This window comes from Gopherus flavomarginatus, chromosome 2 (assembly GCF_025201925.1).
Source record: "Gopherus flavomarginatus isolate rGopFla2 chromosome 2, rGopFla2.mat.asm, whole genome shotgun sequence".
Lineage (NCBI taxonomy): Eukaryota > Metazoa > Chordata > Testudines > Testudinidae > Gopherus > Gopherus flavomarginatus.
Genome location: NC_066618.1, coordinates 63,980,008 through 63,996,058, shown reverse-complemented (window position 1 = coordinate 63,996,058; position 16,051 = coordinate 63,980,008). Strand labels below are relative to the sequence as shown.

The 16,051-nt window shown below is 44.2% G+C and overlaps 1 protein-coding gene across 6 annotated transcripts in view; it reads left to right on the top strand.

Moving 5' to 3' along the window:
• The window catches only part of OSBPL3 (oxysterol binding protein like 3), a 135,603-nt gene that overhangs the window by 108,014 nt on the left and 11,538 nt on the right, over positions 1 to 16,051 (top strand). For all 6 annotated transcript variants that reach the window (XM_050938600.1, XM_050938604.1, XM_050938599.1 and 3 more), the window contains 2 exons: positions 1,114 to 1,177; positions 13,195 to 13,273. In XM_050938600.1, coding sequence (XP_050794557.1) covers positions 1,114 to 1,177; positions 13,195 to 13,273 — 143 coding nt within the window. The remainder of the gene's footprint in view (positions 1 to 1,113; positions 1,178 to 13,194; positions 13,274 to 16,051) is intronic.

Here is a 16,051-nt window from a genome sequence, read left to right as displayed (position 1 = left end):
GGATAATTCTGCTCTGTAACTAGTGTAAATATTTAGCCCATAGAGGGGCTAAAAACTTGGGGGAATGCAGTGCCATCTGAGAAGGAGACTATCACCCCAATGTGGGTTAGGACAGTGCTAAAGGTTAGCTATATATGAGACTCACCACAATAGGGTATTCAGTAAGGACCTGAATGCCTTTATAGAAAAAACAGAGAAGGATTTAATAAGGAATAAGAGAAATTGTAACGGGAGAAAATAAATTGCATTATTTACATGTCCAGCTAAAACATAAATGTGACTCCAAGTAGCGTGCATTTACTCTTGATAGAAAATACATTTTTGTCTTATTCCTGTTACTTGTGTGGCATTGAATGTCTGTCATTTAGCACAGTTCCTACTTGCATCTACTGAGAAATGAATGTGAGGGTGATGGCTGCTGCTTCTACTCTGTGTGGTTGCTTTACCACACTCCTCTCTTTCATGCTCTGCTACGTCACTTTCCCCCTCCTCCCTCCCTCCCCACCCAACACTGGCTGTGTTATTTGGCGGTTTCCCTAATTCAGGTCTACGCAACTGCACAAGCCCAATACTGAGGAAATGCTGTGGTTGAGGTTTTATGCTAGGAAGAACAAATGCAGAAGGCTGTTTATTGTAGCAGTTATTGTTAGGAGATGGGGTTATGTGGTCTAATTTTTCCGGAGGTCCTGAGCAGCACCAGTTTCCATGGAAGTTTAATGGGATTTTTGGGTATCTGCACCTTTGAAAATGAGGCCAACTTTCCCTTTACTCTGCGTACACCAGAGGTGAACTTGATCCTTTGTTTCTGCACATCTGTTTGTGGCTACTGGTAATACGTTCTTGGGTTCTCAGGCCATATGTAATTACCACATTAGTGACCCTGTGCAACACATGCAGTTAACAGTTCACCCAACCCACAAATGTCACAGGTCTTTTCTTTTTAATATTTGCTTGAGATCCCTCTTCCCGCAACCCTTTGTAATCATCAGTGCTTATTGGTTAATTTTACTAGCTCCCCTAGAGGACAAAATTATGAAAGGAAAACAAGGCATTTAAGCAGATTGAAATGAACTTGTAAATGTTAATGCGTTTTTTTCCCCTTCTTCCAATTAGGTCAGTCATCACCCACCAATATCTGCATGTCATGCTGAATCTGTGAATTTTGCTTTTTGGCAAGGTAATTCTTTAGTTTTTAATTTACTGCTGTCATTTTCATAGTAGCTTCATTTATGTCTCACATTAAACATCCAGAAGATCAAGAAAGACAGGCTTCCCCAGCTGTTAAGTAATATTAGAACTGCTCTAGGCAATTTCAGCCCCTAGACTGTGGCAAGCCTTTTATAGTGTTTGTGTAATCATTCCTGAACAATAACCAATGATATTTTACCAGTACAAACATCTGCATTTCTAAAACAATATGGAAATGTTGTTCTGTAGCTTAAATAAAGCTTTGGGAAAAGTTGCATCTCAAGTTTTTTAAAAAATGAAAAATGTGATTAGAACTAGAAACTAGGGGCTAGGACCTTGGCCTGGTCTGATTCATTTGCAGGATTTGCCACATTTTAATTCTACTCTTCCCCCCACCCCCACCCAAGCCCAAGAAATTTGTCCAAGACAATGGAGAAACCTATGTACCATTTTTTAAAACTGAGACCATAAGGGGAGAAAGAAATCATTACGACCTGGCAGATGTTTGTGTGGTTTGACTCCTTAGCTCCTGTCATGGGATTCCCAGTTCTTCAAAAAAAAAAAAAAAAAAAAAAAAAAAAAAAACAACAACATGAGTGCAAAGACCCCACCTTCCTCAGGAGTTGTACCGTATGACTGGACAATTGCTAGCATAGTTCCTATCTTTAAGAAAGGAGGGGAAAATGTAATTGGGACAAAATAGAACATGGTTTTACAAAAGGTAGATTGTGCCAAACCATCAGAAAGCTTGGAGAAAACTGGTTGCACGACTGGCTCCTCTTAATCCCAAGAGAGAACAAAGAACAACCCAAAAAGCACAAACAAAGACTTCCCTCCACCAAGATTTGAAAGTATCTTGTCCCCGGATTGGTCCTTTGGTCAGGTGTCAGCCAGGTTCACTGAGCTTGTTAACCCTTTACAGGTAAAAGAGACATTAACCCTTAACTATCTGTTTATGACACGCCTCCCAAATCTCAGACAGTGTGGAACCACACTGGCTGTGATTTCTTCCTAAAACTTTAGAATAAACAGATTAATAAAACACATGCACCTTTACATATACTACTAATTGTGTAAACTACAAGATTTTCCACATTTCAAGGACAATTTCTAACCAGTTGAATCTGGGAAACTTTCACGGGAGAGTGCATCAGCTACTTTGGTAGAAGCTCCTGAAATGTGTTAAATTTCAAAATCAAAATCTTGGAGAGCTAAACTCCATCGAAGAAGTATTTTTGTTGTTTCCCTTGGCAGTATGAAGCCATTTTAGCGCAGCATGGTCGGTTTGTAGCTGGAACCGCCGTCCCGAAACATATGGGCGTAGCTTTTCCAGGGCATACACAATGGCATAGCATTCTTTTTCACTGATTGACCAGTGGCTTTTCCTCTCAGACAGTTTCTTGCTGAGAAACACGACAGGATGGAAGTTTTGATCCAGTCCTTCCTGCATTAAAACTGCTCCCACACCACGCTCAGATGCATCCGTGGTTACTAGGAAAGGTTTGTCAAAGTCTGGGGCCCTTAGCACAGAGTCAGACATGAGCGTCGCCTTAAGCTGGGTAAAGGCATTCTGGCACTCATTAGTCCACTTAACCGCATTCGGCTGGGTCTTTTTGGTCAGGTCTGTTAGTGGGGCAGCGATTTTTGCTGTAGTGTGGTACAAATCGCCTGTAATACCCGGCCAAGCCTAAGAAGGATTGGACCTGTTTCTTTGACCTTGGGACAGACCACTTTTGGATAGCATCCACCTTGGCCTGTAGGGGGTTTATGGTTCCTTAACCCACCTGGTGTCCCAGGTAAGTCACTCTGTTTTGGCCTATTTGACACTTTTTGGCCTTAACAGTTAGTCCTGCCTGCCTGATGCGCTCAAAGACTTTTTCCAGGTGTTCTAGGTGTTCGGGCCATGAATCAGAAAAAAGGCCACATCATCGAGGTAGGCAACTGCATATTCTCCCAATCCTGCTAGGAGATGATCTACAAGTCTTTGGAAGGTGGCAGGTGCATTTCGCAGCCCGAAAGGAAGGACATTAAATTCATACACCCTTGCATGAGTGATGAAGGCAGATCTTTCTTTGGCAGGTTCTAGCCGTACTTGCCAATTCCCCTTGGTTAAGTCTATTGTAGAGATGAACTGGGCACGTCCCAACTTCTCCAAGAGCTCATCGGTGCATGGCATTGGATAGTTGTCGGGACGAGTTACAGCATTTAGCTTACGGTAGTCCATGCAAAAGCATATTTCCCCATCTGGTTTGGGTACCAGAACCACTGGAGATGCCCATGCACTGGTAAAGGAGTGGATTATACCCATCTGTAGCATGTTTTGGATCTCCCGTTCTGTAGCAGCTTGGGCATGAGGAGACACCCGGTAGGGTAGGGTTCTAATTGGGTGAGCATTACCTGTGTCAATGGAGTGGTATGCCCATTCAGTCCATCCTGGGGTGGCTGAGAACAATGGGGTTAAGCGAGTGCACAGCTTCTTGATCTGTTGCTGCTGCAGATGTTCCAAGGTTGTGGAGAGGGTCACCTCTTCCACGCCACCGTCACTCTTTCCTTTGTAGTAGACACCTTCAGGCCACTCAGCGTCATCTTCTCCCTGGGCTTTAAACTGACAAACCTTTAAGTCTCTGGAATAGAAGGGCTTGAGAGAATTAACATGGTACACTTTAGTCTTTAGGGAGGAATTGGGAAATGCTATGAGGTAGTTAACAGCTCCCAGGCGCTCTTGGACCGTGAATGGCCCTTCCCATGACGCTTCCATCTTATGGGCCTGTTGCGCCTTCAAGACCATAACCTGGTCTCCTACCTTGAAGGAACACTCTCTGGTATGTCTATCATATCAGGCCTTTTGCTCTTTCTGAGCATCCTTTAGGCTTTCTTTAGCAAGAGCTAAAGAGTGTCGGAGGGTGCTTTGTAGGTTGCTTACAAAGTTTAGAATGTTAGTTCCTGGAGAAGACACAAACCCCTCCCATTGCTGCTTCACCAACTGTAATGGCCCCTGTCATGGTATAATTCCCCACTCTGAACCTTAGCGTCCAAAATATGGGGTACCAGCATGAATTCCTCTAAGCTTAATTACCAGCTTAGAACCTGTAGCGCTGCCATCAACCAGGAATTCCAGTGCCTGGTACACTCTGGTCTCCCCAAGACCTTGCCCGGGGACCCCGCAAGACCCAGACCCTCTGGATTTTAACACAAGGAAAGCAAACCCTTTCCCTCACCGTTGCCTCTCCCAGGCTTCCCCTCCCTGGGTTACCCTGGAAGATCACTGTGATTCAAACTCTTTGAAACAGAGGAAAATTTACCTTCCCCCCTCCTTCTCTCTCCCTCTCCCAGATTCTCCCTGAGAGAAAAAGTAATCCTAACACAGAGAGAAATTAGCCTCTCCCCCTTCCCTCCTTTCTCCCCACCAATTCCCTGGTGAATCCAGACCCAGTCCCCTGGGGTCTCACCAGAATAAAAAAAACCAATCAGGTTCTTAAACAAGAAACTTTTAATTAAAGAGAAAAACAGTAAAAATGATCTTTGTAAATTTAAAAAAATGGAATAGGTACAGGGTCTTTCAGCTATAGACACTGGGAATACTCTCCCAGCCTAAGTATACAAGTACAAATTAAAATCTTTTCAGCAAAATACCAATTTGAACTCCTTCTAACCAAATACACATTTGCAAATAAAGAAAACAAACATAAGCCTAACTCGCTTTATCTACCTAGTACTCACTATTCTGAATCTATAAGAACTGGTATCAGGGAGATTGGAGAGAAACCTGGTTGCACATCTGATCCCTCTGAGCCCCTAGAGCGAACAACAACCAAAACTAACAGCACAGCACAAAAACTTCCCTCCCTCAAGATTTGAAAGTGTCCTGTCCTCTGATTGGTCCTCTGGTCAGGTGACAGCCAGGCTTACTGAACTTGTTAACCCTTTACAGTCAGAGATATAAAGTACTTTTGTGCTATTAACTTTTCTTATCTGTTTATGACAGCCCCTTAACCTCGTGGCCATACACAAGTTCAAACGGTAAAAACCCTAAACTGGGATGTGGTACAGCCCTGTAGGCTAAAAGCAACTGCTGTAACACTCGGTCCCAATCATTGGAGTGTTCATTGTTGAATTTACATATCATGGCCCCCAAAGTTCCATTAAACCTCTCCACCAGGCCATTGGTTTGATGGTGGTAAGGGGTGACAACCAAGTGATTCACCTCATGAGCTTCCCACAGATCTTTCATGGTCTCTTCCAGGAAATTAGTTCCTGAATCTGTAAGGATGTTGGAGGGCCAACCTACCCTGGCAAAAAATCTGTTAAGGCCTGGCACACAGTTTTAGCCCTGATGTTGCTTAGAGCTACTGCTTCCGGCCATCGGGTAGCAAAGTCCACGAAAGTCAGTATGTACTGCTTTCCTCTGGGGGTCTTTTTTGGGAAAGGACCCAGAATATCCACAGCTACTTGCTGAAATGGGACCTCAATTATGGGGAGTGGCTGGAGAGGGGCCTTGACCTGGTGTTGGGGCTTTCCCACTCTTTGGCACACCTCACAAGACCGGACATAGTTGGCAACGTCCTTGCCCATGCCCTCCCAGTGGAAGGACTTCCCCAACCTGTCTTTGGTTCTGTTCACCCCAGAATGGCCACTGGGATGATCATGGGCTAAGCTTAAGAGCTTTCCCCGGTACCGAGTTGGAACTACCAACTGTTTTTGAGGATGCCAGTCTTCCTGGTGTCCACCAGAAAGAGTCTCCTTGTATAAAAGTCCTTGTTCTACAATAAATCGGGATCGGTTAGAAGAGCTGAGAGGCGATGGGGTGCTTTGTGCCACCACCCAAGGTTTTTGAAGGCTGTCATCTGCTTCCTGCTCAGTCTGGAACTGTTCCCTTGAGGCTGGAGACACCAATTTCTCCTTAGACTATGGACTTGGGCTTGGTCCCTCTGGAAGCAATGTAGGTGATGGGGTTGTTTTCATTGCTGGTGCACCGCTCTCCACTGGTGCACCAGGTGGTATTTCAGGCTCTGGCTGAGAGACTCTTGGGTATGGTTGTCTGCTGCTTCTGCCAGTTCAGACCCGTTGGCGCCCTCTGGCGTTGGGGTTGCAAATGGATTTGCAAGCGCTGGCGTCAGTGCTGGTAACGGTTCTGGTGCTGGTTGCTTTTCCAGTTCCAGTTCTGGGACTGGAGGCACTGTGGCTGTTTCAGTCGTTGGCAGGGGGTCTGGGTCTCTGGTAACACAGACGGGGCCCTTGTGGACGGCTCGAGAACAGGGATGGGTCTGGAAGTTTACCTGGCTTGGCTGTGTGTAACCATTCCCACCCTCTTGGCTCACTTTACCTGGTTGGCCAAGTCTTCCCCCAGTAGCATGGGAATGGGATAATTGTCATAGACTGCAAAAGTCCACATTTCTGACCAGCCTTTGTACTGGACAGGCAGTTCAGCTGTAGGCAAGTCTACAGATTTTGACATGAATGGGATAAATTGTCACGTGGGCCTCTGGGTTGATGAACTTGGGGTCCACTAAGGATTGGTGGATAGCTGACACTTGTGCCCCCGTGTCTCTCCACGCGATAACCTTCTTTCTGCCCACTCTCAGAGTTTCCCTTCGCTCCGAGGGTATTTGAGAGGCATCTGGGCCTGGGCATCTTTGGTGTGATGGTGGTGTAATGAACTGCACTCGGTTGGGGTTCTTTGGGCAGTTGGCCTTTATATGTCCCAGTTCATTACATTTAAAGCATCGCCCAGCTGACTGGTCATTGGACTGAGGTGGGTTGCTGGAGACTGGTGAGGTGGGAGAATAGGGAGTCTGGGGTTTTCCTTGGGTTGTAGGTGGAGTCTTATGTTGCCCTCTTTGATAGGGTTTATTTTCTGTTTGCCCCCTGTGATATTCGCTCCCCTTGCTAGTAGCTTGTTTTCTTTTCTGCCACTTCCACCCATCTGGCTCCAATCTCCCCTGCCTCGGTGACAGTTCTGGGCTTCCCATCTAGGATGCACCTTTTTATTTCCTCAAGAACACCCTCTAAGAACTGCTCCATTTGCATTAGGAGGGACAGCTCTGGCAGAGATTTAACATTTGCTCCTGATATCCAGGCATCCCAATTCTTTCCAATGTGGTAGGCGTGTCGGGTAAATGACACCTCTGTTTTCCACCTTAGGGCTCTGAACCGCCGACAGGCATGCTCAGGTGTTAACCCCATTTTGATTCTGGCCTTGGTTTGAAAAAGTTTATAATTGTTCATGTATTCCTTAGGCATTTCAGCCGCCACCTCTGCTAAGGGTCCACTGAGCTGTGGCCTCAGCTCTATCATCTACTGGTCTTCAGAGATGTTGTACCCATGGCAGGTCCTTTCAAAATTTTCTAAGAAGGCCTCAGTGTCATCACCTGCCTTGTAGGTGGGAAATTTCCTGGGATGGGGAACAGTACTTGGAGAAGGGTTGTTAGGGTTGGCTGGAACATCTGGCTTAGTCTTTGCTAAGTCCATGGCCCGCTGGTGGGACTCCCTTTGGATCTCTATTTCTCTTCTGTGGGCCGCCTCTTTGGCTTCTTGTTCTCTTTTGTGGGCCGCCTCTTTGGCTTGTTCTTCTCTTTCTCTTATCTCTATCTCTTTTTGTTTCCTTTCTATGTCTTTCTTGTGGGCAGCTTCTTTGGCTTGTTCTTCTGCATCCGATCTTGCCCATTCCTTGGAACTCATTGTTCCTGCTTTCTTGTGCTGGCTGTGCCCTCTGCAGCTTATTGCCTGAAATGCTGCAGCTCAGGGTTGCTTGGTTACAGAAACTTTCTAACTATTTATGCCCAAAGAGTTAGAAAGAAAAATAACAATTCATTTGCAAATGCCCTTTGCTGGTGTCTGTTGGCTCACAGCTTGCCGCCTTTTTAACGAAGACCTTTGTTAAAGAACTTAACACCTTCTGCCTTCAGGCTGCTATTCCTCAGCCAGAAAGGAGAGAGGAAGAAAAAATTCACTGGCTTTAGTTTTAAAACCCACTTCTCTAAGCCTGCTTTCAAGCAGCTAGCAGGGAGAGAAAAAAAATGCTACTGGCATTTGCTTTCAACTTGAACCCCCTCTCAGACTGCTTTCCAAGCAGTTAGAAAGGAGAGACAAAAAAAAACTCACTGGCTTTTGGGTCCTAGACTTCCCACTGCTGTGCCACCATGTCAAGGTCTTATTCCCACTTTGAACTTTAGCGCCCAGAAAGTGAGGACCTGCATGTACCCCTCTATGCTCAATTCCTAGTTTAGATCTGATGATGCTGCCACCAACCAAAATATAGTGTTTGGTGCACTTCTGTCCCCCAGAAACCTTCCCTGGGGAACCCAAGACCCAAACCCCTTTGGGTCTTAAAACAAAGAGGAATAAACCATTCCCCCTCCTTCTCCCTCCCAGCTTTTCCCCTCCCTGGGTTACCCTGAGAGATCACTGTGATTCAACTCCTTGAATCTTAAAACAGAGAGGAATTAACCTTCCCCCCCTCCTTCCTTTTCCCCCACCAATCCCTGGTGAGTTCAGACCCAATCCCCTTGGGTTTTACACAAGAAAAAAAAATCAATCAGGTTCTTAAAAAGAAAAGCTTTTAATTAAAGAAAAAGTTAAAATTATCTCTGTAAAATCAAGATGGAAAATGTTTAGAGTCTCAGCTTTACATAGACCAGAGGGACTCCTTACCCCCTAGCCTAAGTATAAGTTACAGCAAACAGAGGTAAAATATCCTTCCAGCAAAAATACACATTTGCAAATAAAGAAAACAAACAAAAAGACTGTTCCGCCTTCTAGCTATTACTTACTATTTTGAACCTGAGAGATTGTTTCAGAAAGCTTGGAGAAAACTGGTTGCACAACTGGCTCCTCTTAATCCGAAGAGAGAACAAAGAACAACCCAAAAAGCACAAAGAACGACTTCCCTCCACCAAGATTTGAAAGTATCTTGTCCCCGGATTGGTCCTTTGGTCAGGTGTCAGCCAGGTTCACTGAGCTTGTTAACCCTTTACAGGTAAAAGAGACATTAACCCCTGACTATCTGTTTATGACACAACCTGATCTCCTCCTTCTTTGAGAAGGTAACAGATTTTTTTAGACGAAGGAAATGCAGTGGATTCAATTTACCTCGATTTCAGTAAGGCATTTGATACAGTTCCACATGGGGAATTATTAGCTAAATTGGAAAAGATGTGGATCAATATGAAAATTGAAAGGAGGATAAGGAACTGGCTACAGGGGAGACTACAGTGGGTCATACTAAAAGGTGAACTGTCAGGCTGGAAGGAGCTTACTAGTGGAGTTCCTCAGGGATCGGTTTTGGGACCAATCTTATTTAACCTTTTTATTACTGACCTTGGCACAAAAAGTGGGAATGTGCTAATACAGTTTGCAGATGACACAAAGCTGGGGGGTATTGCTAACACAGAAAAGGACCGTGGTATCAGACAGGAAGATCTGGATGACCTTGTAAACTGGAGTAATAGTAATAGGATGAAATTTAATAGTGAAAAGTGCAAGATCATGTATTTAGGGATTAATAACAAGAACTATTGTTATAAACTGGGGAGGCATCAGTTGGAAGTAACAGAGGAGGAGAAGGTTGATTGGTTGGTATTGGTTGATCACAGGATGACTGAGACACCAATGTAATATCGCTGTGAAAAAAGGTAATGTGGTCTTGGGGATGCATTAGGCGAGGTATTTCCAGTAGAGATACGGAGATGTTAGTACCATTATACAAGGCACTGGTGAGACCTCATCTAGAATGTTGTGTGCAGTTCTGGTCTCCCATGTTTAAGAAGGATGAATTCAAACTGGAACTGGTACAGAGAAGGACTACTAGGATGATCCAAAGAATGGAAAGCCTGTCTTATGACAGAAGACTCAAAGAGCTTGGCTTGTTATAGCCTAACCAAAAGAAGGCTGAGGGGAGATATGATTGCTCTTTATAAATGTATCAGAGGAATAAATACCAGGGAGGGAGAGGAATTATTGAAGCTCAGTATCAGTGTGGACACAAGAACAAATGGGTATAAACTGGTCATCAGGAAGTTTAGACTTGAAATTAGATGAAGGTTTCTAACGATCAGAGGAGTGAAGTTCTGGAACAGCTTTCCAAGGGGAATAGTGGGGACAAAAGGCATATCTGGCTTCAAGACTAAGCTTGATAAGTTAATGGAGGGGATGGTATAATGGGATAGCCTAATTTTGGCAACTAATTGGTCTTTGACTATTAGTGATAAATATGCCCAATGGCTTGTGATGGGACGCTAGAGGGGGTGGGATCTGAGTTACTACAGAGAATTCTTTCCTAGGTGCTGGCTGGTGAGTCTTGCCCACGTGCTCAGGGTTTAGCTGATCACCATATTTGAGGTGGGAAGGAATTTTCCTCCAGGGCAGATTGGCAGAACTCCTGGGGATTTTTCACCTTCTTCTGCAGCATGGAGCACGGGTCTCTTGACCTGAAATAGCTAATGGTTAAAAGTTCAGGCAAAAGAGACCGGACAATATACAGGGAAGACTAGATAGTATCATCATGGCAAGGCAGAAACTGTCTATTAAAACTGAAGACACTGATACAAGTGGCTGACTGTGTTTTTGTTAAATACCATCTCTGGCTATGATAACATCTTGTGCATTGTGAGAACAAAATGCTCCTCCAGAAAGAATCTGGCCTTGTAACTGAGAATCTAAAGTTTCCTTTTGGGTACCTGAGAAGACAAAACCAGGGCACATGTAGTTCATTAAAAAGTGGTCGGATGAGCTGTTAGAGAACTCTGACAACACTTTGACTTTTGCTAGGAGAATGCAGGGGCTAAGGCTGCCATCTCTTTCCACAGGACAGTCCTCATCATGTGTGGAACTCTAAACACCAAGAAATTTAATTTTAAAGCAGCTAGTGTGTGAGGAAAGTTCTTTGTATGGTGTGAATGTTTCCCAATCCTACATCCTCCTTTGCTAAAAGGAGGGAACTTTGGTCTAGTCCAAAGCTTGCTGAGCCTGGCAAGGCTGTCAGGATGGAGTATGTCAGGGTTTCTAAATTTAAGAGACTCCTTTCCTCTCGAGAAAGCAATGGTTCCTGGGATTTGGTCATTCGTGTGTTTTGGAGGAACTGGATACTGAGTGACAGTTTGTGTGAGGGGTCTTCTGAAGACTATTCCCTCTTTCTGCTCCTCTGTCCCCACTCAACCTTACCTTGCCTTTTCTGTTGTAACTTTGTCCTCTAAGCTGACTCTGACACGTATTTCTCCTTAATGACATCACTAAAACTTTGTGAGGCAGGGGAGTGGGTTCTGACCATGCTGTGTATTGTGGGAACCATTTTTTTTCCCCTTTATGAAACTGAAACGTTTGGTTGCCTATTCCACTGTCACATGTTAAGGAGACCTTTGATATCTGCTGGAGCTCTCTATTCTTCTAAAGCACCTACCATTGCAGTATCTGTGCCTTGACTACCATAGGTATAGCTTCCAGTTAACTCTTCATTTGGTACAAATGTTATCCAAACTTTCTGGATTCTCATGCTATGTTTTTCTTGATGTTTCCAGTATATACTGGTCTTTAAATGTGACAGGGTTCCCGGGTGCAACCTAGACTGTGGACTGCTGAGTCTTCTGTCCCACCAACCTGGGATTATCTCTAGGGTTGTCAGGCATCTGATTTTCAACCAGAGTGCCTGGTCGAAAACTAACCCTGGCAGCTCTGGTCACCACTGCTGACCGGGCTATTAAAAGTCCGGTCAGCGGTGCAGCAGAGCTAAGGCAGGCTCCTTGGCTCCATGCAGCTCCCAGAAGTGACCGGGAAAGCTCTGCATGCTACGCCCACCCCGAGCGCTGCCTCCACAGCTCCCATTGGCTGGGAACCGCTGCCAATGGGAGCCGCAGGGGCGGCACCTGTGGGGGCGAGCATTGCACAACACATAGAGCTGCCTGTCTGCACCTCTGCCTAGAGGCCGGACATGGCAGCCGCTTCCAGGAGCAGCACGGAGTCGGGGCAGGCAGGCTGCTTTAGCCACACTGCACCGCCGACTGGAAACTGCCTGAGGTAAGCGCCATGTGGCTGGACCCCGAACCCCCTCCTGCACCCCAACCCTCTGCCCCAGTCTGAACCCCCTAACTCCCTCCCAGAGCCCACATCCCAAACCCCCATACCCTAGGTTGGAGCCCCCTCCTGCACCCTAACTCTGTCCCAGACCCCGCACCCACGCCCCAGGTTGGAAACCTCTCCTACACCCAAACTCTCTCCCAGACCCCGCACCCACGCCCCAGGTTGGAAACCTCTCCTACACCCAAACTCTCTCCCAGAGCCTGCATCCTGAACCTCCTCCTGCATTCCCTGCACCAGCCCAGTGAAAGTGAGTGAAGGTAGGGGCGGGGCCTCGGAGCATGGGGCAGGGCAAGAGTGTGTGGTTTGTGCAATTAGAAAGTTGGGAACCCTAGGCCATACCTCTTTCTGTGATGCTGTTGCCAAGCTACAAACCTTTTGACATGTATTGCACTTGCACACATCCCCCAGGCAGGGACACACCAAACTGAGTTATAGGAATGATCTCCCAGCCACTCATGAACCAGCAACAGAGAGGCTCTAGCCAGTTTCCCCCACCAGCTTTCCAGCCTTGCACCCCAGAACTGCACCATCTTGCACTGGGTCAGAAGCCATATCGTTGTGTGTGTTTCACAAGTCAATCTCCTTGAAATACGGGCTTTGCTTTTGGAGATGGCCTTGTTCTAATAAAATATTAAGTGTGAATGAAGTATATGTTATCTAGGAATTGTTCATTCAAATTCCATTCATTTGAACAAAATCTCATAAAGAATATCTTCATTTTCTTCTACTTCTGGCGTTGACTTTCTGGTTGAAATATTAGACATGCATCCCTTGGAAAAATGCAAAACTATATGGAGCTGTGCAGGTCAATAGCTGACGCTTTGGTTAGTATCTCAAACACTTTATTACATCAGGCTTTTTCAAAATAATTCCGCTCAGAAATAGTTTTATTGACCTGTGTTTACTGCTAAATGTGTCCATGTTTTTCTGTTTCAGATGTGAGATGGAAAAACAAATTCTGGGGAAAGTCCATGGAAATCGTTCCAGTTGGTACAACACATGTAACTCTGCCAGCGTAAGTGCTGCATCAACACGTTACTATCCACACACAAAGCAGGGCTGCATTTACAAAATAGAATCCCAACTACAGTACAGTAGTATACCTCTCAGAGCCTTTGCTATCGGTAAAGTCTAAAATCCTTTAGCAGCTCTTCTGTCCATACACAATTAGAATTGTTTAACAAATACTTAGTGAGAAAATTAATTCATCCTTTTTTTAAGGGAAGGCTGCAGGCTTCGTACTTGTAGTATATGGAGGTCATGGGCTCTTTTTTTCTTTGGCTATATTAACTGCCCTTAATGAGAGAGCTCCTTGGGCCAGGGACTCTGTTCTGTGTTTTCTACAGTGCCTAACAATATCATTCTGGGCCCTACTGCAATATAAATAATAATTTATTATTATTATTATTATTAAGAAATAGCAAAAGCAGCATATTCTTGTGTGTGAAATCAACAGCTAATGTGATGAATTACACAGCTTCAGTGCTTAATTAATATCTTGATTAAAAAGAAAAGAAATAGACAAGGTGTTCCTGTGCTGCTGTGGCACAGAGTACTCATTTACTAGATCAAAAGATTAAAACGCCATGCTAGAATCTGGCCTATTGCAATCTTTTGTTGCACAACAGGGGTCTAAAGTTTTGAGCAGTGTTCCGTTTAAACCTGCTATTTCCCTAAACAATAAAACTGAATTAACCAGCCATTTAAAAGCTCTGGCTAGACAGACAAAGCTTGTACATATATACAGATTAAACAAAATGTGTATCTATTAGCTGGCAATGCAAACACTACATCAAGTTCCTGTCTAGGCTCAGGGGGTGGTGAAGTAAGAAGATTAGGTTTATCCTGAAGAGATGATTAAGTCCACATTTATTAGTTTATTCCTGTTAAGTTGACTCTGTGCTGTGTGGTACATAAAGAAGAGTATACATAGATCTGTGAAATAGAACCCACAAAAGTAAAGCCTAAAATCATTCTCACAAATTGTTCTTCATAACCTGAATTCATTAGCAAAATGATGTTGCTCCCTACCCTGATTCCATGTAGTTTGGTTTGTTTATGCCAAACAGCCCCAGTGAAGGGTTATTTGAATGGCCGCCATCTCCTTTCTTCTCATTGTAATTTAAAAAGTATCCTTGATACTGAAAGGTCCTTTTATCTTTGCTGCCCCTGCTAGTCTGTTTGTCCCCTGTTCTGCTGAATTGGCACCTTTGGGAAGCAGTGACTCTCTTCTGAGTCCTAGAATTACTGACTCAGTAGCGCACAGGACTCTTAAGAGCTAGAGAGAGAAAATCTTAATCTGAAGAATTATTTTAAAACTGAGAGAGAATACAGGAGGAGTTGAAAAGACCAGGGCAAAAAGGAAGGAATTGATCCCTCAAACACCATTCCCACTTTCCCTGGTTTCTATAGAAGCAGCAATAGCCATTTTTCTGTCTGGCAATCTACTGTAAGACTTAAAGGTGGGGTTCCTTTCCCCAACACTATTCCCTGAGAAATATTCACAAGTGTACTCCTACCAAGTTCCTCTCTTCACACTGCCTCTGTGTACTTTCTTTCCTCTTCATCTCTTCTTTGTCTTTTGATGTCCTAGATTTCCTTGGCAACACAACTTGTAAAATCTGTGAACATAATTTATATATCACTGTAAATGTTCATGATGCTGTCCAACTGGCATACTGTGCCATCCTCTTCATTATTTTGCCGCGTGGGTCCCTGTCCCAAAAGCTTCTATTTTAAAGACAATCCTGAATAATGTCATGTAAAGCAAACTCATGACCATGCATCACTGTCACTGAAATGATTAATGGAACAGGTGGATTTATAGAGAGATTTGGAGGAAAGGGAAGGAGTTTGGGCAAACATTAGATAAGGAAGCATAGTGTAATGGTTAAAGCACAGGATTGGGAATCAAGATAACTGGGTAATATTCCTAGTTCTCTCCACTTTGAGTGATTTGGGGAAAGTCACTTAAAATGCATTTCTAGTCTGAAAAGCTATTGCATAAAATGGTATTCTGGAGTTCCAGGTTTATGGAGTCTCAATGATGCTGTCTCAAATTTGCTCAGTTCAGAATTTTTAAAATATTTTTACCAAACTACCACAACTGTAAACTCAGCCTGGTATCTGAGAGCCCAGGTGGGGTTAAGTCTTCATTGTTGCTATTGAGATCATGATATGGCCCTCAGATACTTTATTACCAGCGATGATACTGGTACGTGAGGGACAATATAATCCAGTTTGATTTTCAGATCTCGGGTTGTGTTTGCAGATCTGGAATAAGTTTATATCTTAATTGGAACTTTCAAATTCTTTGCAATTATTGACTAAAACTGAATCTATTCTACAGATACAGGTATGTCAACTCCTTTTTCCACTCCTTGATTATTAGCGTACTAGCTTGTTGTAATGAATGGAGTACATGAAGGTTTGTGTACAATGGATTGGGTAAAGATATGACATTCTATAGTATTAGAAGGCTGTGATTTGCCTCACATTTTTGAGGGTAAATAGAGAGGGTAATGGTGTTCCATTCCACAGAGCGAGATAAGGTAAATAAACTGGACTTTCTGCCTCATAGTAGAATTATGGGTATGGAAATGGTGATGTTTCCGGACTGTATATGGAGACTAGGAGATGATATATCGTGGTCTCTTGTCTATAGTGGAAAGTCTGAATTGGCGAGAGAGAAATCTGTAGATGGAGGGTAAGAGGCAAGATATCAGTGGTTTTGGGCTGGAGGGTAAGAGGCAAGATATCAGTGGTTTTGGGCTGGGGAACTAGAAGGTAGTCT